The sequence below is a fragment of the Astatotilapia calliptera genome, chromosome 11 (genome assembly GCF_964374335.1).
Source record: "Astatotilapia calliptera chromosome 11, fAstCal68.1, whole genome shotgun sequence".
Lineage (NCBI taxonomy): Eukaryota > Metazoa > Chordata > Actinopteri > Cichliformes > Cichlidae > Astatotilapia > Astatotilapia calliptera.
In genome coordinates, this window is record NC_137432.1 from 24,286,286 (window position 1) to 24,311,655 (window position 25,370).

Here is a 25,370-nt window from a genome sequence, read left to right on the forward strand (position 1 = left end):
AGTTTTGGAGTGGCCTATTTAAAGTCTGGATTTAAATGTGATTGAGATGCTTTGGTATGACCTTAAACAAGTCATTTCTGCTGCAAAACTTTCCAAGGTGGCTGAATTAAAACAATTTGGCAAACAACAGTGGGCCAAAATTCCTCCACAGCGATGTGAATGAGTCAGTGCCAGTTATTGCAAACACTTGATTGCAGTTCTTTTTTCCCCTTAATAAATGAAATATTGTATTTACTTGGGTTGTCTTTGGCTAGTATTAAAACATTTTTAATGATCTAAAACACGCAAGTCTGACAAATGTGCAAAAAACTAAGAACCGAAGAAGAGGGAAACACTTTTTCACAGCACTGTGAGCTTTGACAATCACACTCACCCGTTTTCACCCATTTAAACATCAATTTGGAACTTTTTGGACTGACATGTTGGACAGTATCAAAGCAGTAAAAATGAGGAAATATCTTTGGAAAAATTATCCTCCATCCCTTCAGTCAAATCTCTGAGACATAGAAGCTGGTCTGGTATCTGGTGGTACCACAATAACTTACTAAGACATTTTATCACCTATTTATTGTAACCTGACGTCTCCTCACATCTTACCCAGCACCAGCAATGCAACAAATCCATTAAAGTAGAAATAAAATTAGAAGTTCGCACTACTTATCAGAAATGAAATCTTTTAATTAGTATTATGTTTTAACAGTAGAGTTCATGAGTCATAAACAGTGGAGCTGTGCAATTTTACAGACAAATAAATCTACATTTTCGTATGAAATCTATGCTGTAATGAATTCTGAGTCTTACTATACATTAGGTGAATAATACGTTACATTATTTAAACACTGCACACTGGTATGACCTTTAAAAGGCTCTGCAGCAGATTCACTGTCTGCTCTTTAGCTCCACAACCAAACACTAAAATGGCTTAAGTTCCACAAATTGGAGTACTTATCACTGTTAGGAAAACAGGTTATTCAGATATGAGGTCACAGTATTCCACTGTAACTTAGTCTGTTTTATTCTAACAGAACTTACTGTCTCACTTCACTGGAACACACACTATACATTACTGTACATTATAGTCAATGTGTGTGCCACTTTGAAATGTAAAAGATCCCTATAAACTACAGCTCACTGAAGATCTCTTTAACATGCACTTGCAGCGGCATCGAGAAAGCATTGAGAAGGAATAAAACATCTTTTGTCATCATGAGAAAGCTGCTTTTGCTAAAGTTGTAAGTGACACTGTAAAAATGTTTCACAATTTTTCACAAGGAACCAAAAGTTACACAATGTTACAGAAAACCAGTATAGTAATAATCATTTTAAAGGCTCCAAAACCGTATTTTACAAAAATGTGTTAGTGTCACAATGCATTACAGAAGCCTGGGTATCAGAAGCATAAGAAATGACATCTACTGTAATTTAGTGCAGGTCATGTACAAAAAAGGATTAGTGCACTCCTCAGTGAAACAACAGAGTAATGCAGACACAAGAGCAGCTGGAAGTCATATTACTATTATTACTAACCCTTAAGCAACCAAGATATTTTAATGACTAACATGACAGAGTGGTCATTTATGACCCTATTATTGATGTTTACCATACCTAAGCGGTTTAGATATTCTAATTTGTTCCAAGGTCAGATCCACCAAAGCTTTATGCCATAGTTGGCTGGTTTAGAAGGAATGCATTGCCTGAAACTCCACCTGCCTCTGAAATCTACCAAGTGTTCATTCATGCTGCAAAATGATCTTGACAGTAAAACACTGAACCCGTAACCTCTAGCTGATTCAGATTTTGTAAACAGAAAAGGAAACAACAGTGCAGCTCTGCACAATAAAGGCTGAGCCCTAAATGAGGTAAGCTAAAGACGCTCATTTAAGTACTGAAAAAAGCAGTCTCCTCTATAATCCTGGTAAAGACACATTGTTTTTCACCAAATCTGGATCACACAGACATACCCTCCTGGCCTCAACAACAGAAGCGTGTTTTTTTTCTTTCTGTCTGCAGCAGGCACCCCACATCCTCAATACCCACTGCAGTGAAGATTTGTCGAAGGACAAACAACAAACGTGTAGGATGTTTGTAAAAGTAACACGTGAAGGGTTTGTCCCAGGTTACATGGCCACAACCAGATTGCTGAGATAGCAAAATAATAATAAATAATAACAATAAAATGATCTTAATATTGTTTCTTGGGAGTGAGCTAGCCAGCAGAACCTAACTGCCTTTCCTTTTACTACTCAAACCACAGTTGTTGTTTAGAGAGATCTCCCATTATTCTCTCTTTCTTTCCTTAGTGTCTGAACCTGTAGGAGATGGGCAGAAGCAGGTTATTCTTCTTCAGGGCTTGGACTCTGTTAAGTGTCTCTTCATCCAGGGCAGTGTAGCAGCGCCGGGCATAATCCAGCAGCTTCTCCTTGGATGGATCGAACTCCCCCACCTCTGCCACCTTCTCTGGGGCGACTAGCAGCAGCTCAGCAATGGGCGTGGTAGACGCCACTGTGTTGCGGTCAACGCCATGAATTTGGAAGGCTTTGGACATATTTTTTAGTCGCTGGTATGTAAGTAGGATCTTCTTGTAACGGAAAAGCACTCCAGCAGCATCTTTCACTGAAGAAGAAAAACACACAGGTGAGTCAGCTACAATCTCATGAGCATTGTGGTAACTCATGACCATAGTATGTAAAAGACAGATTAAACAGCCAGGATGTAACACAGCGGTTTGTGAAATACTATTTTTAACCATTAACTTGACATTTTTGTGGCCAGATGTCACAAATCTGACTGAGAAAGAGAGGGCAGTGCATACTCACACCACAGGTAGCGACTTGTACGTCAAAAGGCATCCACACACTAAATCATAACTACATTTTATCATCTATTGTATTTTAAATGGGACCACATTTTACAGAATTAACCTAATGCTGTATTAAACAAGATTAGAAACTAACGATTGAAACTATCAGCTCATCAGGAATCAAGTGTATTCTTTTTATGGGTTAAATTTTTTCAACCAGGAGTTGCAGCCTGCTGGTCATTAGAAAGAATACAGGTTTAAGACACCCAGTATCGTAGTCCCTCGGTCTTGGACCCAAGGCTTTTGTGATTTGCTATCAGTTTTGTGATTTGTTGCACTTCATGTTGTGTGTTTTGTTGTTTTAATCACCTCTTGGTTTCAGTTAGTTTGCTCCTGCTCTGCTCTGTCTTTATGTTTTGTTAATCAGTCAACAACACCCAAAAGCCATGTCCAGCTTTTATATACAGTCAGTATTAAGGACACTGCAATGTTGAGATTTTCCCTTCCTCACCTCTTTGTCGCTCTCTTGGAGGTCTGAAGACCCGCCTTCTTTTTAACTGTCTGTTGCTGTTAATGGCGTCTGACATCACATCTTCCCCTGATATCATTTCCTCCTCCTCAATGTATCTATCCTGCTCAAGATACTCATCTGATTCTCCCAATAGTGAAAGGGAATCTGACGAGACAAAAATGTTCTATTTAACTAAACCCAATAGTTAAAAGACAACATGTATAAAGCACTGATTGCATTCAGTTAATTACGGTGATTCAAAGCTTTATGCCGTGTCATGTATATTACCTGGACCTACGTTGCTATGCCCACTCATTTCATTCATGGATGACCTTGCAGCACTGCTACTGTTGCCACTGCTGCCACTGGCTGTACTGGAAGTACTATGGCTATGGCCTTGCAGAATGGCTTGGGATTGTGTGGAGTTGAAGAGAGCATTCATAGATGCAAGCTGATTGGTCAATGGACTGGACACGTGGTTTTTCGAAGTCACCATAGTTGGAGGACCAGGCCTTCGCTGCATAAAGTGACGTGAGGGGAAATGCTGAGAGTCGGTCTTCTGTTGTTCTACAAAAAGAAGGAAACCTGAGAATCTGCAAGCTAAGCCCAAATATATGAAATAAAGTATAACATTAACAGGCTGTTTGGGTATGTCTAATTATGACTTTTCAAATTTTTACCAGCAGGACGATCTTCCTCTCTTCTTGCCCTCCAGTTAAATCGTCTTGATTCATATCCTTAAGAGAAAAAAATAACAAGAGATAAAAAATTATTTTTGATTCTAATAGACTTGCTAAAAAATCAGTTTCTCGTTGACCAACTAACATTAATGAACCCATCTTCTCCCCCAGTGACAGATAGGATAGCTGCCAGTCCCCTACATGGATTAACCACGGGTAAAACTGTTGGATGTGTTATTAACTCACACCTGCCCCCTGTCCTCACCATTACTGTATTGGCTCTGACTCTGCTCCTGTCCATGGCTCTTTGTGGAAAAGATGAAGCGGTCCAGCTGGCAACGGAGAAAGTCCCTCTCCTCTTCCAAGTCCTCAATTCTTTTCTGAAGCCAAGAGTTTTTCTCTAGAGAGATCTGCAGCTGGGTCCGCAGGTTGGTGATCACCATGTAGGAATTGTTGACTGGAGATGGTCCAGCAGATGACGGTGACTCTGAAGAGTATCGATGGATAGTTAGTCTGGCCAATAACTAATAATGCACATCAACAGATTGTGTGTATGGAATTAAGTTATTGTAGAGTAGATTTAAAGTATTGATGCGGATGTTCACCATCAAAATTTTGATCACTCTGGTTAAAAAATCCCTGCTGCTCAAAGTTGCCCTCCTCATAGGGGATGGAAATTTCATAGGCGTCCTCATTTTTTGGCGCTGAGAAGAGACAACTTAAACAAATTAATTATCATGCTTGACCCAAAGACAGGACGGCCATATGTGCTGGGACCACTTCGAAATCTTACTCTGCAGGTGGAGTGAGCCTGCGTGGCTCTTGGATGTGGACGCAGCATCATTCCTGTTTCCGTCCTCCATCTCACACCACAGACAAACCTTTGCTTGGTGCACAGTTTAAAAGGTGTCTTCAGTGACTTTGTTACATTTAGCGATGATGTGCTCACATTTATCTAAACAGCTACAGCTCACCGGAAACCTTTCACAACGTGGGGGTGTTGTGCTTTATGCATACGCAGTGAGCCTACAAAGTATAGCTAATTTTATCACACAGCTCTCTCCCATGCAATTAGAAATTAAAACAGTGAAACTGATTGTATTACTCAAACATAAGTTTGTAGCGCCCTGCTACGGCGCTCAGAAGAGAGCCCTATGTTAGCGTCCTGTAATATTAGCACAAAAAATTAGCTACAATATAAAATTACAATCCATTTCTTTCTGCACCCTCAAGTTTAATGATTTCACTCTCACATTGTTAAAATCCCCGAGTTACGAATATCATCTGCAGAAACTGTTACATACCACTTTATGTTTGTAATAACTTAGTCTTGCACATGTAATAAGACGTTATAACTCCGTCATATCTCCATTTCACCAGTTCGTCGGCTAGCTAACAAGCTAACAATAACAATTATCGGGGGGTTTTTTTCTACCGAGACTCTGACGTCACTTCCGGATGACCGCCCGCTGCAGATACTTTTATTTTAGGAAAAGTGTTGGGGTTTTTTGAACGACGGTATTTAATGCGTGTGTATAGTTAAATATATAAGTAAATATAAACGTTTAGGTATATTTATATAAAATGTATATATTATTTGAAGATATTTGGGAAACCTTTTACTTTTAAACTCATGTTTCTTGATAAAATGTTACTTGTAAAAAAACAAAAATAAAATACCGTAACTTCCACTCACTTGTTTCGAAACATTTCATTGTTTTTCCTCTGGTGTAGGAAAACTACAGGACAGGTTGAACAGGTGACGAGGTGTCAGGTTTCAGCTTTGTCTACTGGTCGCTTCTGACAAACTGTATGCGGAAGGACAACAAAAGCGTAGAAACATTTGACTTTTAAGTACTCAACAACGTAGAAGGGGGTAAGTGTTCTGTTTTGAGTTTGTGTGTTTTTTGTTTGGTAAAATGTTTTTTTTTTAGCTCATGTAAACAGTAAAATCTGTTTGTAAAAGGCGTTAAAGGCGCATCCACAGGTGTTATAAGTGTGGCATGGCCGGTGTAAACAGTGCTATCAACATTACTCCCATTTTTACACACACACACATATATATATATATATACACACACACATTTTTTTATATTGTTAGCTTCTTTTAAAATTCTTTTTAGGTAGAGATGTGTGAAAATCAATAATATTAATGGATTGGATTTATATAGCGCTTTTCAAGGCATCCAAAGCGCTTTACAATGCCACTATTCATTCACTCTCACATTCACACACTGGTGGAGGCAGCTACGGTTGTAGCCACAGCTGCCCTGGGGCAGACTGACAGAAGCGAGGCTGCCATATCGCGCCATCGGCCCCTCTGGCCAACACCAGTAGGCAAGTAGGGTAAAGTGTCTTGCCCAAGGACACAACGACCAGGACAAAGAGCCCGGGCATCGAACCGGCGATCTTCCGGTTACAGATACGCTTCCCAACCCCCTGAGCCACGGTCGCCCCAATAATATGTTGTAAATATGACTTTGTTTAAATATTTTATGTATCTATTTTTAACAATGGAGTCAAAAGATATAAAAGCTGATATGTTAAAGGAACAAGCTTCCCTCCCTCTCTCTTTCAGTGCAGTAATGGCACCGAAGTATGATGGGTTGTCCCACTGTAAGCTGGCTCTGGTGTTTGCTGTGCTGATGGACCTGCTCGGTGTGATATCCCTGCTGCTGGGGGTCTTTGCCCCACTGGAGATCAAAGGTCAAGACTTTGGGGATCTGCTGGTGTACTCGGGAGCTCTGCTGGTGCTGTTTTCCCTAGCAGGCTGGGTCATGTGGTACAGTGGAAACATTGAGGGTCTAACCTCCAAAATAGAGCTTGGTGGAGTTGTGGGTGGAGCTGTGGACAGACTTGCCCGCAACCTGAGTCGCAGGATACGGCTGCCCAGGACCCAAAGCAGTCCATCGTAGGTAGAGAAGCCTCACTGGACCAAAGACTAACTGACTTGGGCTGTCCTTATTTAGGCAGCAGGCCAGACTGCCTGAGGCAAAGGAGTGTCATTACTGTTTGACTCTTTACAAATACTTCCTTTGCTGACACCACCTCATTTACTTAAAAACGATCTGTTGTGCTATTTTCTATAAGGAAAACTATGTTTGTTTCATCTTTACCTAATATATAAAAGGAATAATTTATAGAGGTTGAAGACATGAATCTGCAACATTGTCTCACAGTGCTAATTGAAAATTATTCATTCATTTACTTGTGTCATATTGCTGGACCAGATTATGGCAGCAGAATCACTCAAAGCTAAGGATTGTACATTATTGTTATTAAAATGCCTTCAGCTGTTAATCATATTTGCACAAGGTTGAGTCAAAACATAATTTCAAAGAAGGATACAGAGCCGCTACGACATCAACATGTGTGCACAAACTGCATATAAATACTGCAAAGGACATTTGAAAGATTTTATCTCCCTTATTTTACAAGGAAAACAAGAACAGAAATCCAAACATAACTGAAATTAAAAGAATTGCATAACATCCAAAGGAAGACGTCAAGCAAACAGCCAATTGAGAAAATAAAACATTTTTAACAACAGCTTCTGAAGTTGTTCCTTTAAGCGAGGGGATATCGGATATATTTTCAATACAGACACCTCAAGCACTGTGAACAGGTAGAAATTGAGTTAACACTCATGGCAGGAATACCCAAAAAATATACATCACAAAAGATGGAGCTTTAATAAGACAATAAAATGTCTGATTGTGTTTATGGTGCGAGACCAAAAATCTGTCTCCAGTTCACAATTAACAACAAAGTATGTACACAGCAGCTACGAGAGAAGCCACATCACCAGCTTATATGTTTTTGATGCATGCACGACTCCTCTCTACATTTTTTTCCCCACCAAGCAAAGGAAAAATGTATAATTCAGTTGACAGTCAGCAATACTGCATTGATTTTTAGGGCAAAGGTATTGATCTATTAACCACCAGGGAGCTGAATTACTGACTAGTTATACAGCAGTGATATAAAATGAGATGAAGGCACACGGGAAGGTTTCACCATCCATATATATATATATATATATATATATAAAAATATAAATGAGGTAAACAAGTATGATTCATATCTTTAAATGGTATTTTATTGCTACCACACTAAGATGTTGGTTCATTCAGTTCCACGAAAGACCCGTTTCAATGCTTTGTTGAGTCTGCTCCATCTTCATCATAGGTGAGAAGCATGGAACAGTTACCTCCTTTCCATCAATGCAGTGCTGGTGCTGAGGGAACAAGAGAGCTGCCAGAATTCCAGCAGGTTTAAACCTGGGATAAGTTGGGATAAACTGAGTCAGAAGAATTTCTTGCATTAGTCCCTCTCACACTCTCACACAGCTGCTGACATCAGTGGTTCAAACTTCAGGTACAGAAATATATTTAGTTGGTGTTGCTTCTAGATTGGGTACCAGCACTGCGCTGAGGGAAAGGACGTGTGAGATGAAAAAGCTCAGAGTGCAGGGTTAGGCACAGGTGGTGTGGGAGTCTGCCAGATGATCATGTGACTACGTTCAGATCGCTGTGGCGTGGCTTGGGACACCTCTTCCGAGTCATCGCTTGCATCATCTCCTGGAAACAAAGAGGACTTTGTCAGCCTTTAAATAGACCAAGTAGTGCACAAATGATGCAATGGATGAGACAGACTTAAGTACAGTTTTATTATTCTTCAGCTTACCAATTCGAAAGTTGATGTAGCCCTCTCCTCCACTGAGGATAAGCTGAGCAGTAGTGACATGGCTGCTGCCAGGATTGGTGATCAAACAACCTGACAGGCACAAACATTTTTTTGTGGTCACTCAAACACAAAAAATAACATGCATGTGCAATCTGAAGCGTCTCACTTAATTGTTAAGAAGTTACATGTAATGCCTATCTAACTCTTACCGGGTGCAGCAATGATGAATCTGACAACTTGTCTATGTCCATGGTAACACAGCTGGGCAGATGCAGTGGAGCAATAAGGGATGGAAACATCCTCTGAAGCTGCAGAGAGTTCGTAATATGGTTAATAGTACATAGAGACCATTTATGGCCAAATAACTTTAAGTTCCAGGCATTATTAAGCTAAACATACTTATGGACAAAGGGATGGAGAAAATGGCACCACCTCCTGTGCCCACCCACAAACGGCCACAGATAACAGTGAGAGAGGAGATCTGGAGAGGTGAGAGTGTCAGGAAGGGCTGGCCTGTGGAGAGAGAGAGAAAACTGGTTAGCAAAGCTGTGAGATTAAAGTTAAAGTGGTCGGTTACAAAACAAAATGTATGTAAAACAAAAATAATGAATAAAATATACACACAGTACTCTGCATCCCTTATTGCTTTATATTTTCTTCAGAAAATGGGGAAAAGGGGCATCAATCTATTGAAACGTACATACATGGAAATATTGTACATAAGGCAAAAAAGTGTACAAGCTTCAAAGTCAATATTTGGTGTGACCACCTTATATGGCGACAAATTACAAGAAAGCTTCTAAGAGAGTTCATTACTACATAGGACCTGTTGCCACTGACTTTCAGTTCAGTTTATGTGTAATTTGGCACATTTAGCCTTTCAAATAGCCAATGTCAAAAGAGAAATATCTTCAGAAAGCCTTCAGAAAAACTATTGCTCAAGACTGATTAAAAAAGTACAACAAAGTCTGGCTCTTTGGAAGCAAAATTTAAAGAGATGTATTACTTTTTTTTTCCCAGTTACCAAATAAGAAATGATAGTAATAAATGTTCCCATTACTGTAGTCCATCAAATGATTTTTTTGCTCTAGTAGCTGCTCAGTAACAACACTTAAGTCATACATACAGGTATATGTATTGTAAGAAAAACAAAAAAAACAACAAACAAAAACGGTTCGACTACCTAATGTTTTAGTGACCAAAGCTGCAAAGTCAACTTCCTGTAGTGGCCGTCCTGTGGACCAGTCAAACAGCCTGAGGATTGGGTCCAGTCGGCAGGAAGTCCAAACCCCACTTCCACCAGCGCACAGAAAGCGAACCTGCTGTTCACTGCGCTCAGAGACTGAGAATGTTTGCTATAAAGTAGGATAAGGAATAAAGAGAGTGAGTTAAAGATATGGTAAGAATGAGACACAATAAACAATAATAGGTATCATTTCCTCTGTTTCTTACCTCCACCTTCTTGCTTTCAGTGTCTACCACGTAGATTTTGTTCCAGTATCCCACCCACAAGCGGCCGCCTTTTGCAAGGCAACAACGAATGGGCTGCACAGGATTTGATCCAAGAGGCATCAAAGAGTGTGACTGCAGATTCCAGCCATCTATTAATCACACGACTCATTGCATCATTATTCATTTCACTCACTTATGCAAATCAAACAAAATGAAGAAATTAATTAGCCGAGACAGCTGGATGTAAGTTTGAAACAAATCCATTACCTGTACTGTGTGAGAAAAAAGCCAAAGTCCCATCACCTAAACCAGCAATGACCTGACCCTGTGAATACCTGTGAGAGCGAGTCAACACAAAGTAGATCGTTTTCAATTCTGCTTAGAGACTTCAAGGTAACTCATCTCGTGTTACAACATCCAAATGCAAATGGACAGAACTCACGTGAGAGAATGAACACTCTCAGAGAGGGATACAGACCGCAGACAGAGGCTTCTGCCAGCAGAGGCCAAATGCACCAGTATACTGTGAGAGAAGGACAATGGGAGAAAGGAGCCAAGGGAAGAAGAGGCAGTCTGTGATAAACTAACAGACAAAAAAGTCTTTTAATTGTTTAGATGATATTTACTGTCGTAAACTGCTTATTCAGCTGGCACTACCTTCCTTCCTGAGTTCCAATCCACACAGTTCCTGCAGTGTTACCTTAAATAACAAGACAGACAGGCCCTGTCAGAGCTAAGTAAGCAATGTTGATTTCCAAGCGTTTCCAGTAAAAACAGCACGGTAACAGGGGATAATAGAAGTACAGAATACACTCGACAAGTCATCTGTGGGCAGCTGCTGCAGCCCATTGTACCAGCACTGACCTATGGGAGGCACAGCACAGATGCAGAGGGCAGGAGCTGTGGGAGGGAGGCTGAACTGATCCAGAACTGTGTTGGAGCGTGCTGGATCAATCACTGTAATATCACTGCAGGAGGCAGGGCCAGAAACTACCCACACAGAACACTGGCAGAAAAGGGGTGGATATGAAGTTTGAAAAGATGAATGGCATGAACCAATTTGTGCCTCGACAAGTGTTAGTCATGGTTGGGTGATCATAATTAGAGGATGACTGTAGCTGCTTCTTAACTAGGATTATGACAAACTTACTGTGGCTTCGCCAGAGATCTCAGATGGGACTGCGACTGCACACTTAAGCTGAAGGGAACAGAAGTAGCTTTGAATTCATGGTTAAAAACAAAAAACATCTTGTGCATTAAACAGTGCTGTGCAAAAGTTTTGAGCCACCCTTAATTTCTTTACATTTTGCAAGGAAACTGGGTAGTAGTCTTCAGGAATAGTTCTCCAGGCATATTGAAGGACCTTCAAGGCTCTTCTTTAGATGACAGCTGCCTTTTCTTCTGTTCTCTGTCAAGATGATCCCATGCACCCCTTCAATAATGTTGTGGCCCGGGCTCTGGTGAGGCCAATGTGTATGTTTGGGACCATGGTCATGTTGAAAAATGAAGGTATTGCCAATTAGACACTTTCCAGATCGTATGACATGGTGGATCAAAATCTTGTGGTACTTTTCTGGGTTCATATTTCCATCCATTTTTAAAAAAAAAAAGAAACCACTGAGTGACATCCAGTGGGGTAGTTCAAGACTTCTGCACAGAAAATAAGCCTCCTTTGAGTGACATTTACCTTGGCAGTCGATTCTTTGTGATCCAGCAGTCTGAGCTGCATTAGAACAGGCACGTCTTTAGGCTCTGGTACTGGTTCACTGGAGTCCTACAGTAATTAACAATATTTTTACCGGAGTATTGCTTGTATAGTGATCTGCACAGTAAATATCCATATTGTGCAAAAAAAAGTCTTGAATGAAAGCCAGACATTATTTTATTTTTTATTTTTTTATTGGTATAGTTACTATTTTCATTGTTTTAGTATTTTAACTATATAGACTCAATAACAGCAACAGGAAGCTTTTTATTCCACTGTTTCCTATTTATTCTCTATAGCACGTCACTATTTATTTGTATATAGAAATGTGGTTCTACTACCTGTGTGTTTGCTAGTGGCAGGCTCCAGCCATGTAACTGCCGCTTTCCCAGAGTTCCCCAAATCTGGGAGCGAATTTCTCTGTAGATTTCCCTCTTCCTGACACGTGGTGAAAGAGCAGGAGGAGAAGCAGACCTAGACAAAATGATTCTGGCATTTATCAGCTTCACATTAAATATGTTTTATTTTTTTAAGTGAAATACATAGAGCCACGGTAGGACAAAGAGCCTTCACTGTTAGTATCTTGCATTTCATTTACTTAATAATTTGGAAAGTGGAAAGAAGTACCCGAGGCCGGTGCAAGAGTTTGGACACTCCTGTTTCAGTACTTAGTGACCTCTCCTGTGGCCGAGGCAAACACTTGTTGTATATAAATAGAAAGTGTCTATTTATGATTTTCATCCAATGTTTCCAGCTTATCGCTTAAAATTCTGAGATATTCTTAGGCTGTCTTGTGAAGCGTGCTTATGAATTTCCCACAGGTATAAAGGGAACGGATAATTTTTCATGTCTGATTCTTATTTCACTTGCATTAGCAAGTAGCTGAACCCCAACCGTGAATGAAAAATATTTATTGACAATGAGGTAATCAGCTAGGCCAGACTCTGTAGTTCAGAGAAGACCTCACTCAGATCCAATCTCTATTTTTCTCACTTGCATTTTGTCTAAATCTTTGCACACAACTGCTGAAAAACACATAAGCAGGAGTAACTTATTAAGAGACAGATGCTTACTCAGCCTGAGTTCGACTGATGGTTGGTGGTTGTGGAGAGCCCAGAGCAGTGCGAGTGAGTGATGGGGAAGGTCGCAGAGCTGATATGGAAGCAGGAGGTGAAACTAATGGTTCCTTGGACCGGCCAAAGAAGCGGTTGAATCTTTAATTGAAGAAAACATGAACAATTCTAAGTATTTTAACCATGAACAAATATACACTTCTTAATTTCAGCCCACCTAATGCCAGGTGCATTTAGTAACACCACAACACCAAAACATTTGTCCCTCTCCTGCATTTTAACTGACGCCTTTTCACTTTTATGTAATGGTTCTCATCTCGTGTTGTTTTCTGCACTTCTTGGCAACTGCTAGCTGAATGCTCAGCCAATGTGACTGCACAGCTGCAATGATGATCCTGGACTAACACTGTTATGAAGATGTCAGCTCAGATATCAGATCATGCGGCTTGCACCACCCACCTCTGTTTGGGTTATAAGAGCTTCAACATCATCTTAAGGTACAGGAGGATGGGTGTGTAACAAGTCGTAAATTATTTTCAAAGACAGATTTACTTACTTTCTCCAAACACTTGACCTTCTTTCTTCTGAAAATCTCTCCTCCTTTGTTGCTCTAAAGAAAAAGTAATAGATGAGGTTGGAGGCAAAGATTTGAGCCACTGATGTTACACGAGTTGTTGTAATCACACAACAGATTCTCAAATGTAACAATTTTTTAAATCTTCAAGAAAGGCACAAAAGTTACCTGAGTGTCTGACTGCGTCTAACCGCCTCCTGCAGTTCAAACAGACGCTGCTTATACTGGTTCTTCTCCATGACCACGCGAGCCATTTCAGAACGGGAAAAGTTACGCATGGATGCTGGCTGAGACACCTGAAGGGGAAAATAAATTAATCCATCAAACCATCTATGAGCAGCTAGAAAGGCAGTGAAGACTACACCTACAGATAGTACATCACAGCTTACATCAGAATCCTCAGACTGACAAGTTTCCAGTTCTTTCCGAAGTCTGTAAAATAAAGGGCGAGATTATTGTCAGAACGTGTATGTAATAACAACAATGAACAGGTTATTTATTGAACAGCTGAATGATCCTCTTCACCTCTTAGTTTCCTCCTCCTTCTCCTTCACCCGCCCCTCCAATCGGGAGAGTGTTTCCCGAAGAGTTTCCACTTCCAGTTTAAGAGCTGACCGCTCATCTGTCAGCTCCACTACCCGAGATATCAAAGTCTTACGAGCAGTTTCAACCAATTCACTGAGAAAAAGGAAGTATAGCATCAGATATAAAACTCAGAATTATGGTGGAAAAGAAAAACAGTGGTTAATCATATTAGATAATACAAAGCTTTCTGTTGGTATTTGGCAAAGTAAGAAATCCAAGTGTTTGGAAACTCCCCATGTCCTCAACAAATCACAATAGACTAGTCATAGAAAATAAACTGAGGACTCACTGGGTGACTTTCAGTTCCTCATACTGAGAAAGAATCTCCTCAGACTGGTCTACGCTGCCTAAAAACACACACAAAAAAATTAAACTGCGTGAATGCACATGCAAACAGACAAGTACTGAAATTAATACATTTCTAACCTGTATTAAGGACTATTTAACCTGCATTCATGTTTAAGAAGAAATCAGGACATGAGATTTTGTAGAATAGGAAAAGGGGAAGTAAAACTTTGTAAAACACATACTTGAACTTAATATAAGTAGAGTATAAATAGTCTCCCAACAGAGCCTGATTATTTTTGGATACCAACTTTCTGTCACTTCTTTTGCCTCGGATCACTTTGTGTTTCAAAGAAGCAGCAAAGATTCTATGTTTGTGACATTTATTTCTTTAAAACTCAAAAAAGCAACTCAGGAATGCAGATCTTAACAAAAAAAACAAACTTGCATTTACCTCTGACACTGGCCCCTCGGTCTACACTCTCCACATAATCGCGGCTCAGCTCAGACAGTTCAGAGAATACAGAGTCAGTGTTGCGGAGCTCCCACTCTATACTATCCTCGTCCTCTACCTCCTCTCCCTCATCCTTTTTGTCCGCCTCTTCTCCTTTTTCTTCTTCTACTTTGCTCTGCCCCAACTCATTCATCTCGTCCTTGAAGCTGGTCTCCAGCTCACCTTTTAAAGGTTCTTCAGTGTCAGGTTTAACTGGGGTGCTGAAAAATTTGGAGGTGGTTGATACAATATGTGTGCGAGCAGATGAATTCAAGTAAATGTTGGCTTAGTTAATAAATATAAAGCTGAAATAAATCAGTTAATGCTTTCAGGTTAGTACCTTGCATTTACACAGCCATTAAAATGTGCCAACTCAGGAGTGGAGTTTATGATGTCAATGACAAACTGATTTGTGGAAGGCTTTGCAGCTCTATCGACCTGTTTTTCTTTCTTGGCCATGAGATCTTCCAAACAGGGGGGACCAGACTTTGAATGTGGTCTTTTAATTATCTGTAAAAGAAAAAAAAACAAAAAACAAAACAGAACACGTAAGCTACATCTTTGGCAAAATCTCGAATTAGAAATTTGGAAGATGGTCATTTTAGGTGCAAAGCCATTTACCTTTTCAGTAACACTGGGTTCTGGCAAGACCTGATGTGACGGAAAGTCAGCATTCCTGGAACGCACATGATTCCTAAACGCAACAACTCAGTTTATGCTTTTTTAAATCCTCTTATTTTTCACCATGTTCTTGCAACGGTGTTTCTAAAATATATCCTGTGACTTAAAAAAAAAAAAAAATTCTAGTTAATAATCTTTTACTAATCACTTTCCACAAATATTGCATTTAACAACAATAAAGGTAGAGAATTTGCGAGTATCTTGCCAAATGCAACTAAAAAGCTGAAGTTAACGCTACAAAGTAGCTTCAGGTTTTCATTTTCAGTCACATGTGGTATACACTGTACTTGATATCCCTTTCAAACAAAGAAATACCACCAACCTGCTGTCAGAAATGCCAGAAGCATTCAACATTTAGTTTAATATTACAACAGGCTGAGAGTTTTTCATTTTGCGCATGGCTACAACACGATTCACAATAAGGCTGCTGCTACTTAAAGTCTTCCTGTGTGATACTTTATGCAGAATAGCAAATGTGTTTTAGCATAATGTTGAAAAGAACCTTAAAGGAGAATCTCTTTCAGACTCCTTCCTCTTTTCCAAAAGTTCCCGATATGTCAGGGCCAACTAAAAAAAAAAAGAAAAGAAAAGAACATCAGCTACATGTAAGAAACCTGACGACTTAAGAATAAGACAGTGGTTACTGAGCATACGCATGGAGGTTAACCAAAAATATCTGACCTTGTTGTGGGTATTTCTCAGTGCGCTCAGTTCTCTACTGAGATTTGCCTTCTGTTCCTCCAAGGCCACCACTGCAAGAAAACAGAAGGCATGTAAGAACAGAATACAGTCTAGACACCTAAAACTAGACTTGAGTTGCTCTTTGGCATTTATTCCTGATACACACCAGTAAGCCACAACTTTTAAACCACTGACATTTGAAGTGAAAATTGTGCTCTGTGGGAAAACTTTGCACCTTCACATTTATTTTTTGTGTAATGTGATTTATTTCAGGGCAATGTCCTCTACTAAAGAAATTGTCTCGAAATGGCTAGAGAAACACAGAAAGAAGGGACTGATGTGGCCTTTAAACCTCCCAAATCCTGAATACAAGCCTATTCCATTGTGCAAACCATATTCAAATGTCCATCAATCCACCTTCTTTAGTTTATCCAATTCAGAGTCATAAGGGGGAGGGGGTGCAGCCTATTCCTTCTGTCATGGGGTGAGAGGCAAGATAAACCCTGTATAAGTCACCAGTCTGTCACAGGGGTCACATATAAAGACAAACAACTATTCAAACACCTACGGGCAATTTCAAATCAGCATTTAAGCTAACATGCGTATCTTTGGACTGTGGGAGGAACCCAGAACACCTGGAGAGAATCCACAGAGTCACAGGAAGAACTTGCAGGCTGCACCACCATGTCACCCCTGGATGGCAAACCCACACAATCTGCTGCCAACCTCATTGTGCGTGACTCTTTGTACACAGCAAAGACAGGATAAACTCAAAAGAAAAAACAGAAATGAAACCAAACAACTAAACGTCCTGGAGAAAACTGTGCATGAGAGCCCCACAAACCCGATTAACATGTTAAAATTATAACCCCCGAGTAGTCATTACTGCATTGTTACTGCATGAATCTAAGACTTTATTTTGATCTCAATACGCCTGTACAGTTGTGCTGCTGTCATGTTGACAGTATCTGTCCACAGACATATGAACACCAGCTAAAAATCCTCAAATTGCCTTTGCAGTAGCTTCTACTGCAGTAGAGGTTTCCAGAAACATATTTTATCAACAGAGACCGACGTACAGGGTCAAAACAATACCAGTGACATTACTGTTGCTGGTAAATATTCAAATACGCACACTGATCAGCTTGTTGTCTTGCTTTCTTCTCTAGATCTCTCTCTCGCCGTTCTCGCTCCTTTTCCCTGCCCCTCATGGCTCTCCTCTCCTGTTCAATTTGGTCATCCAACTCAAGATACCTCTTAAGAAAAGAAAAAGACTTGAACAGTGAAATGCCTGCTTTTACAATAAAACCTGCAATAGCACACCTTCACAGTATCATGACTCACCTCTTGACTTTCTTTCCTCAGTGTTTTCTCTGCATGATATCGCTCGAGCAGCTCTTCTCGTTCAGCTTTCTCCCTCTCAGCCTCTTCCTCCCTGTCTCTCAGCTGTGCTTTGCAGCTGGCCAGGCCCTCCAGTACCCACACAAATATGGGTACCAGAGACTCCACCACGCTTTCACCATGGATCTCAATAACAGTCTGTGATAGAGTAAAGCAGCAGAGAGAGAAAACAGGTATCTGTGACCACATGTAAATAATATTTCCACCCAGATCAACATAACATATTGTTCTCATTCTTACCTGTAATTCTGAATACAGCTTTCCTGCCTCTTCACTCACAATGTTTGGGTCCGGCTCCACCTCCCCGGTCCCACAAAGCACTCTCTCACTGTACTCCATCAGCCAAAGATTTTTTTCTTTTTTTTCGCTACCTCTGCTGCAACACAGTTGCCAAAAGCTCAAAACCAAAAGCAAACAGATCTGTGAGTCGATGGTGTGTTACAGTTTCTCACTAACAACTCGTTTGTCTAGGTTCTTAACCTTTCTCCCAACACTAGCACCTCCCATTCTCCACATGTTCATTCATACAGCAGCATCCTCGAAGACTTCACTTTCTATAGAGGTTTATCTGATGTCTGGAGGTGTTTTAGAGTCCATCCTGCAGAAAAAAGGAAGGAAAAGGTCATGTCACTTTCTTTAGAGATGATTTAACTGGAAGTGCACTGTCAGCTGTTTTGGCCATTTTCCCTTTTCAGCATTACTATAACCTTGGAAGTGACACAACGCAATCATTTGGTTTTCTTGTATTCCGGTATGATTCTTTGAACTTTTTTGAGACCATGAAGCAGGCTATTAGGTTTTGATCAATTAAATATTAAAAGAAATAAGAAAAGGAAGCTATTTCATGGTTTTGGTGTATTTTCTATTTTTAAACGCTTTGTTTTGCACTTTTACTCAGCTAAAACGTCTGCTTTCACACCAAATAAATTGATCTTAATCTATAATAGTTTCCCCAGTAGTTCAACCTTGGGATCAATAATAATTAAAAAAAAAACCCTTATAAATCACAACTAAACTATAAATACCTAATGTGATGTTGTCCGTTTCCTTGGTTTTCCAGGCTATAGCACAAGACACAACTATGTTCTGTGAACTAGCAAATAGAGCGAAGAATCACATACTTCATATTTGACTTTAAAGTCGAGTTGTGTGCTTCAAACTGCTGACATTTCACCTCAGTACGGTGAGGCTTTCTGTTAATTATTTATATGGATCTAATGAGGATAATACCATAGCATGCAGACCAAGTGACCTCCTGTGTGTGTGTTTTTAAAAGCTCCACAAATAGCACCAACTAAGCAAACATGACAGACTATGACAGCGATAGGTTTTATTATTCGACTCCTTACTCTAATTATTAATACTCTCGGTAAGCATTACTAGACCTAACAGACTCGAATCGGCATACTGTATAAATAAGTAAGAAGCCTGACAGTGGACACCTTGAGAGTTCGTTAGCAGTAGGTTCACAAAGTTGAAATCTAGCCAAAAATAAAGCCGTGTTTCTTCAGTTGTTCGGCTGCCGTTTTACAAACTTACCTTAGCGCCTGACTTCCTCACAACTTTCATTTTACTGCCCCAAAATAAGGAAACTCCAGCCGTCTTTTTCTTCGGGACGATATCAATTACACATAAACGAGTTTAAAGAAGGGGGTGTTGCTCGAATTTGACGTGCGCAGACATGTCCTCAGATTGACCAATGCGAGCGCTGTAACTGTTTGCTCTAACCAATGGACGGTTAAATGGGCGGGACATTGTTAGTTTTGTTTTCGAGAGGAGGAAAAAAACGGTTTCCTGAAACTTGAGCGACGACACGTGACCAAGGAGTTTGCAGCGGACTGTCAGGTGATCTGAGGAAAGCACGTTCGAATCCGAAACCTGTCGAAATACCTTACATTCCTGAGAACAGCTCAATCTCTTTTCCCATGTTGCCACAAGTGGTTGGAACAGTTTACCGCAATGTTTGTGAGCGAATCATTAAAATAAAAACATTACAGATGTGATGTCAAATTAAAAAGTCGAAAGAGATGAAGTGTCTTTAAGGGATATTTGTGCAGGGATCTCTTTCCTAGTGAGATGGGGAAAAACAATCATGCAAACGTGTTTATTATTACACCGACGAAACTAAAGTAAAACTACTGCAAACTTGCAAAAGCTAGAATTGTCTTAGGATAAAGTACAGTTAGTTTTCCTTCCACTAGATGGCGATATTCTAAAAAAAAAAGACAAAAAAAGAATAATAATTCAAATACTTAATGTTTAAGGAAAATGTGCTTAACCTGAATGTATATCAATCGGGTACAGTTAATTGGACTCGATTTTATTAAATGTAACTTTAAACATTGTTCTTGTGTAACAAAACTAAAGGGAAAATGAAGGTAAATCAGTTAAGTCAGTATTTTGGGCAGTATTGGTCCCTCAGTACATTTCATGTTCATTGTATGTGGTTAGAGCTTTGTTATGTTTGTTTGTTTTGCTGTTTTTGTTTTCTCACAACTTTTTTACATTTGCTTTTACAAGCATAAAAGAACATTACACTTCCTCAGTGTCAATGAAAATAAGCTACGGAAACAAAAACAAAGCCTTTCGGAGTTTTGTCCTTCCTTTTTTTATTTTTGTAAAGTATTATACTATACCTGGATGATCATGAATCCTATCTGCAGGATGTCCATCATGCAGCTACCTTCACTTTAAAATGCCTGCTCCATGAACCTTAACAGGTAAATGATATTTTACAAGGTAAATTCAGCAAAAAATTAACAATACATTTAAACTCTCACGTTAGACAGTCACAGAAACCTAATATCCGAAGTCCTGTCCCTCTTTTTGTCAGAAGATAGTCAGAGTGTTACTATACAAACATTTTTAATTGTGCTAGCCTCCTAGCTAGCTCTACAGGATTAAAATAATTAGTTGAATAATTCATCAAATTGCAAATTTTAGAGTTGACTAAAACAAAATGACTATGTGACTTTGTGTTCCATGAAATTCCCACGATATGGTCATTTTCTTTGACTAAATAAAATATTGATAAAAACAACCTGAATTGCATTGTTGGATATCAAGTATTTCATTGCTTTTGTTTATTTTTTAATGTTATTTGTGATATTAAATTAATTTTCTAAACTTTGTTTTGCACTTTATTAAGTTAGCTTAACTGTCCCTGTCTAGCTAACTTCTGTGGGTCTTACTGGTGATATAGTTTCTCTTTCACTTTTTTTTTCCTTTTCAGGTCAGTGAGCAGCAAAGACATATGGGCACATCACATGAGAAGCACAGGTCTGAAATATAACATTTATTTTGTACTTTATTTATTCTCGTTACAGTAGCCAAAACATTAAACATAACCTACAACAAAAAATTACAAATCAAGCAGGAAAGCTCAATAAAATCAAATATGATCTGACCAAAAATACAAAATGAAGGACCCCAGTGAACACAAATCTTAGAAAAATAATATACAATTTAAAATTATATTTAGTATTTTATTGTCACACACACTCCTGAGACTCCCAAAAAAGAATTAACAACTTTTTTTCTGTGTATTAGTAACTCCAGTGCTTTTTATAGTCTACCTTACTTCTGTTGGTCTGCACTTTTATGAATCATGCTCACTGTGATTTGTAAATTTGTCTGGTTACTAGTAACTTTAACTAAACCCTCAAATGACATTTGTGGTGCTTAAAGTTAAAAAAAAAATCATAAAAGGCAAAATACTAAGGATAATGTAGCTCAGGATAATCCCCATATCTGATCCTAAAAGATACGTAGACAGGAAGGTCTCTGTTATCCCAGCAACATTGTGAAAGGCTTTGGGTTATCCTCACTAACCAGTGTTTCTATAAAGATGTCGTCCTGCTGAGTTTTTAATATCAAGTTTGGGTGCAAATACAAAACCTAAAAGGTATCTGCATGCATGGGACCCACTAGGTTAAAATGAGCAATGTCCTGTATTCTGTTGTAATAAAACCCTGTCTCTCTCTTCCTTTTTTTGATTCTCTCACATTTTACCCAGTCCAATTATTGCATTCTGTTTATGCTCTGTGCACACATTACAAGCTGCAGGAGTGAAAAAAAAAACCCATTACAAGGAAAATAATTAGTGGGATTAAACATTTATATTCATAATTTTAATTAAGTGTAAGTAGCACAATGTGCATAATGTAGTCGAATAGTGTTACATTATTGGCTTATTATTATTAATGTGACATGAACCACTGCTCAAGACGAAACTCATTTTCACTGCTTTTTTTTTAGATTTACAAAGCAACAAGTCATAAGCATAAGCAATAACATATGTTGATCATTAAGAAGAACTTTGCCAGCCTACACGGCTCAATTAGAATACAAAACTACAATATTAGTGTGTAAATTTTTAATGACTGTAAGTTGAAATAAAATGCCTCAAAACTGAATAACTGCATTTCTACATTATTTAGATTAAAGATACCTAATAAGTAGTGGTACAGAGTCGGGTTGCAATGGTGATAATTTATTTCTAAAAGATCAGAGATCTTTTTTCCTTAATGTCTGTCATTAAACACTGTTTATACTGTGACTTTTTTTATTACCCTACCACTCTCTACAAGAACTTCTTTCCCATGCTGTCTCACTTCTTTTGTCATCTGTCTTTTTCTCTTGGTTAGGAGGTGAATTGTTGCCACACCCACCACCACCACAAAACTGAGGGCCAGTATCACAAGCCCCAGTCCCAGCAAATGAGAGGTTCCCCCTTTATAGAAGTTCAGCTGGTCCCACAGCCCCACAGCCAGGCAGCTGAAGCCGATGAGAGTTCCCCAAAATCCAAAAGCTAGCATGCAGGATCCACAAGACAGTTCAACGCCTCCAGTAACCACAGTGACGCCCGCCACTGACACAACTCCTCCTGGTAAGGTCACGGTTTCCGATTTAGACCCGTATCTCACAGTAGAGGTGACATCTGATAAAGTTGAAGGATCAAGGGTTTCCATTTTGGACGCCATGGTCTGTTTTTATTGCTTGGTAGATGGCCAAGAGGGCTTTTTACATGTAGCTTCTTCTCTCTTCTTTCTACGATATCACACATAGTCTTGATTAGAAAACCCCCCACTTTGCTTTCATGTCTGGTATCAGTTATGCAGCTTCAAGTTTAAAATAAATCATCCCAAGCTGTCGGTATAAACTTTGTATAATTATATACTGTGTCAAATTCCCATCAGTGTGTTTGAGCTTTCCTTGAAATAACTGAACCTGTTTAGGCAGGCAACCAGAAGAAAACGTCCAAAGCTTATAGGATCTGTATTTTATAATGATAGCCATACATATTATACACATTTCATGAAAAAGCCTTAACTGATGACCGATGTGTATTTTGTGGCTGTAAAGTATAATATTCATCGATCAATTCACTGCAGGCTCAGTGAATTAAATGTAAACTAGCTCAGTACACACTTTTTTAAAGATTGGACATTGTTTTAATCTGATAATCGAAACAACCTTTCAAACACGCGTTTGTCACGTCAGGTTTTCTACCAGTATTTGTAACTGTAACTCTTTACTTTTTTAATTGAGTGGACCTGAATATTAGGATATAAAAGCTTTTTATTCTAGAAAGCCAAATGAATTGTTAATATTTGTAATTTTAGACAGCCAAAAAAGTCAATTTTTTTCTCTTTTTTTACATTTTAAGTGTAACATTTCTTACCTCAGTCTTGATCCAGGAGCTTAGACGTCAGAGGAAACTTTATAAAAGTGAAGGTCCTTAAATAAAGTCTTAAGTAAGTATCTTTTAAATATGAAACTCTCTATGATTAGACACTAAAGGCACTCCTGACTTCTCTCTGGACAGTGGGTGTAGAAATGGGCGCCAGCGGCAAAGTGCTTTTCTGAAATACATCACCTACTCGAGGCCTTGCAAAATTGTGGACGCAATCATCAAGACTTCCGTCACAGCATGTTTGTTCCCCTCTTTCCTTGTGTTTAGTAGGAAGCTGTCGTCTGTCATTACGCGTCATTATGAGCCATTACCAGATATTTATCTGGAAACAACTCCCTTCCTCCTTTCCTCTTGCTTTCAGTCTTAAGATTTGAGTTGCGTCCCACCAAGGCACTGTTTGGACTAAGATTGTTTTTTTTTTTCTTTAAACGTTTTCCTGTTTGGCATTCCTATTTCTCGAATTATTTTCTCAGTGCTCTTACATCTCAAACTTTATACTCGTACTCAACTTTGAAATGTTATTGGGGAATTTCAATCCTGAGCCTGTCTATATTAAAACAGAACTATAGGTCAACACAAATTCAAGTTATAAACGATTAACTTCAAGACAACCTTGTTTCAGAGATCTGTTACCAAATGTAGATAGTAATTAATAAGGCTGATCCTTCATTGACACATTAAGTGTTGCAGATTTATAGAATACGTCAGTACTGACGTTTCACAGGTCAGTGCTGTAACACATGCGACACTTGATACAGCCCATTAATACCATATAATGCTGCCAAGTAGGTTGTCACTGACCTAATTGTGGATATTTATAGTCATGTTATTTTCTGATACAAATAAACCTTCGAGTTTTCATTGTTTATGTTACTGTATGTGCATGTGTTCCTGCCTGTGAAATAAATACAGATTTAATGTTGCAAAGCAATGTTAAAACTTCTTTATTAAGTTCTGACAGAATCATAATTAATCTAAGATGCCAAACGCCCATGTTACCGATATTTTTACGCACTCTCTCCCCCAAGTGGAAAAACATCTCAAGAGTAGCTACAAATCCTTGCTCGTTCTGGCTCTAGCAATTAGCCCAAACAAGAGTAGAGATCACATGTCAGGGATTGTTCTGTAGAGAAGGGGTAATTCAGTTGACCGTCACCCTTATAGGATGAAGACGGGGGTAATTGGCTATTCTCTGGCTTGTGTAGGAGAGGGCGGGGCTTGACTAATCCAGTTAGCAAATTATAGTTTAAACATAAAAAATGAATTATTGATTATCATACAGGGAAATACATGTCCTAAATACGATAAGTGCATGCTGCTTTCATCTCTGGTGTTTATGTGTGTTTCTTATACGTGTGCATAACTCATGAAGTCTCCTTTACACATGCTATGTTGGTCTGAAACAACACCTAAGACAATCAAGATAATACTTTCGCTCTAATTAAAGTAGACACAAAGTAAACAGACTAATGACGTAAAGGTGGCAGCCAAAGTGTCATGAAGTGAGTTTGTTATACTGATAATACCTGATAGCCTCCAATGAGAACATAGCTGTTGGCAATGAATATGGAAACGACAAGAAAAAGTAAATTGGAGCTGAGTTACAAGAGACTAGACAGAAAAGAGTTTCTATCAGAAAAAAATTCAAGTGAAGTCATCAGTGTGTGTTTTGTTAGTGTGCAGTTCAGTAAGCCTTTAAAACATGAAAGTACCTTATGGCGGAGAAAAGAGAATGTAAGTCATGTCCGCAACTATTAATGTTGAGATTAAAGAAATTCATACAGTCAAAAAAACATGTAAAAAAACAAAACAAAGTTTAGCTAGGTAATATAAACCTAAACTAGTGACTCAAAGGAAAGCAGTACTGTAGGACAGGAAGGAGGACATGCACAGACGGGGTCGGCAGTGACAGGGATATTAAGGGCGCAGGTGGGATTGGACGTAGACGTGGGTTGCTGGGGGAGTTAAAATTGCCTGGACAGATGGTGGAGTGGCTTTCAGTGCTCAATCAAACCTATTGAAGGTCATAACTAAAACAGCAGACAGAATTTTCTGAAACCCACCTGAA

The 25,370-nt window shown here is 39.1% G+C and overlaps 2 protein-coding genes and 2 long non-coding RNA genes across 10 annotated transcripts; 1 reads left to right on the forward strand and 3 right to left on the reverse strand.

The window, feature by feature from the left end:
• Nucleotides 1-2,287: 2,287 nt before the first annotated feature.
• Nucleotides 2,288-5,432, reverse strand: LOC113031855 (coiled-coil domain-containing protein 106-like). 5 transcript variants are annotated; one of them, XM_026184322.2, is made up of 8 exons: nucleotides 5,296-5,432; nucleotides 4,785-4,877; nucleotides 4,597-4,695; nucleotides 4,257-4,478; nucleotides 3,992-4,048; nucleotides 3,600-3,878; nucleotides 3,312-3,476; nucleotides 2,288-2,613 (listed from the first exon to the last, which is right to left on the reverse strand). In XM_026184322.2, exons 2-8 carry the CDS (start codon nucleotides 4,852-4,854, stop codon nucleotides 2,297-2,299), a joined length of 1,209 nt encoding a protein of 402 aa, XP_026040107.1. In that variant the 5' UTR covers nucleotides 4,855-4,877; nucleotides 5,296-5,432; the 3' UTR covers nucleotides 2,288-2,296. The 5 variants fall into 5 exon arrangements, with proteins under 5 accessions (XP_026040107.1, XP_026040108.1, XP_080164484.1 ...); XM_026184323.2 differs by having other exon boundaries at nucleotides 4,785-4,872; nucleotides 5,296-5,427; XM_080308358.1 differs by lacking the exon at nucleotides 3,312-3,476.
• Nucleotides 5,433-5,755: 323 nt separating this feature from the next.
• On the forward strand, nucleotides 5,756-7,540 carry LOC145431934 (uncharacterized). Its single transcript, XR_013912263.1, has 2 exons — nucleotides 5,756-5,867; nucleotides 6,575-7,540. It is a non-coding gene; the product is annotated as an uncharacterized LOC145431934 (long non-coding RNA).
• A 528-nt stretch (nucleotides 7,541-8,068) lies between these two features.
• On the reverse strand, nucleotides 8,069-19,286 carry LOC113031854 (C-Jun-amino-terminal kinase-interacting protein 4). Of its 3 annotated transcripts, XM_026184321.2 has the most exons (29): nucleotides 19,147-19,286; nucleotides 18,088-18,205; nucleotides 17,848-17,983; nucleotides 17,551-17,745; nucleotides 17,342-17,462; nucleotides 16,207-16,277; nucleotides 16,028-16,092; nucleotides 15,466-15,538; nucleotides 15,185-15,354; nucleotides 14,806-15,065; nucleotides 14,356-14,413; nucleotides 14,007-14,159; nucleotides 13,871-13,913; nucleotides 13,650-13,777; nucleotides 13,464-13,517; nucleotides 12,908-13,048; nucleotides 12,176-12,308; nucleotides 11,817-11,903; nucleotides 11,280-11,327; nucleotides 10,994-11,135; nucleotides 10,787-10,829; nucleotides 10,572-10,652; nucleotides 10,397-10,464; nucleotides 10,130-10,278; nucleotides 9,861-10,032; nucleotides 9,077-9,190; nucleotides 8,887-8,985; nucleotides 8,678-8,767; nucleotides 8,069-8,571 (listed from the first exon to the last, which is right to left on the reverse strand). In XM_026184321.2, exons 3-29 carry the CDS (start codon nucleotides 17,944-17,946, stop codon nucleotides 8,453-8,455), a joined length of 2,976 nt encoding a protein of 991 aa, XP_026040106.1. In that variant the 5' UTR covers nucleotides 17,947-17,983; nucleotides 18,088-18,205; nucleotides 19,147-19,286; the 3' UTR covers nucleotides 8,069-8,452. The 3 variants fall into 3 exon arrangements, with proteins under 3 accessions (XP_026040106.1, XP_080164479.1, XP_026040105.1); XM_080308353.1 differs by having other exon boundaries at nucleotides 15,466-15,520; nucleotides 17,848-18,205; XM_026184320.2 differs by having other exon boundaries at nucleotides 17,848-18,205.
• Nucleotides 19,287-20,887: 1,601 nt separating this feature from the next.
• Nucleotides 20,888-23,478, reverse strand: LOC145431933 (uncharacterized). The gene is made up of 2 exons (XR_013912262.1): nucleotides 23,291-23,478; nucleotides 20,888-22,656 (listed from the first exon to the last, which is right to left on the reverse strand). It is a non-coding gene; the product is annotated as an uncharacterized LOC145431933 (long non-coding RNA).
• Nucleotides 23,479-25,370: the final 1,892 nt, after the last annotated feature.

Coding starts and splice junctions, on each gene's coding strand:
- LOC113031854 (XM_026184321.2), bottom strand. CDS start 17,946: ATGGAGTACAGTGAGAGAGTGCTTTGTGGGACCGGGGAGGTGGAGCCG. Junction 13,778..13,870: donor GTCAGTCTGAGGATTCTGAT/GTAAGCTGTGAT, acceptor TTTCCCCTTCAG/GTGTCTCAGCCAGCATCCAT. Junction 8,986..9,076: donor CTCCATCCCTTTGTCCATAA/GTATGTTTAGCT, acceptor AACTCTCTGCAG/CTTCAGAGGATGTTTCCATC.
- LOC113031855 (XM_026184322.2), bottom strand. CDS start 4,854: ATGGAGGACGGAAACAGGAATGATGCTGCGTCCACATCCAAGAGCCAC. Junction 3,879..3,991: donor AGAGGAAGATCGTCCTGCTG/GTAAAAATTTGA, acceptor TTCTTTTTGTAG/AACAACAGAAGACCGACTCT. Junction 3,477..3,599: donor GCATAGCAACGTAGGTCCAG/GTAATATACATG, acceptor TTGTCTCGTCAG/ATTCCCTTTCACTATTGGGA.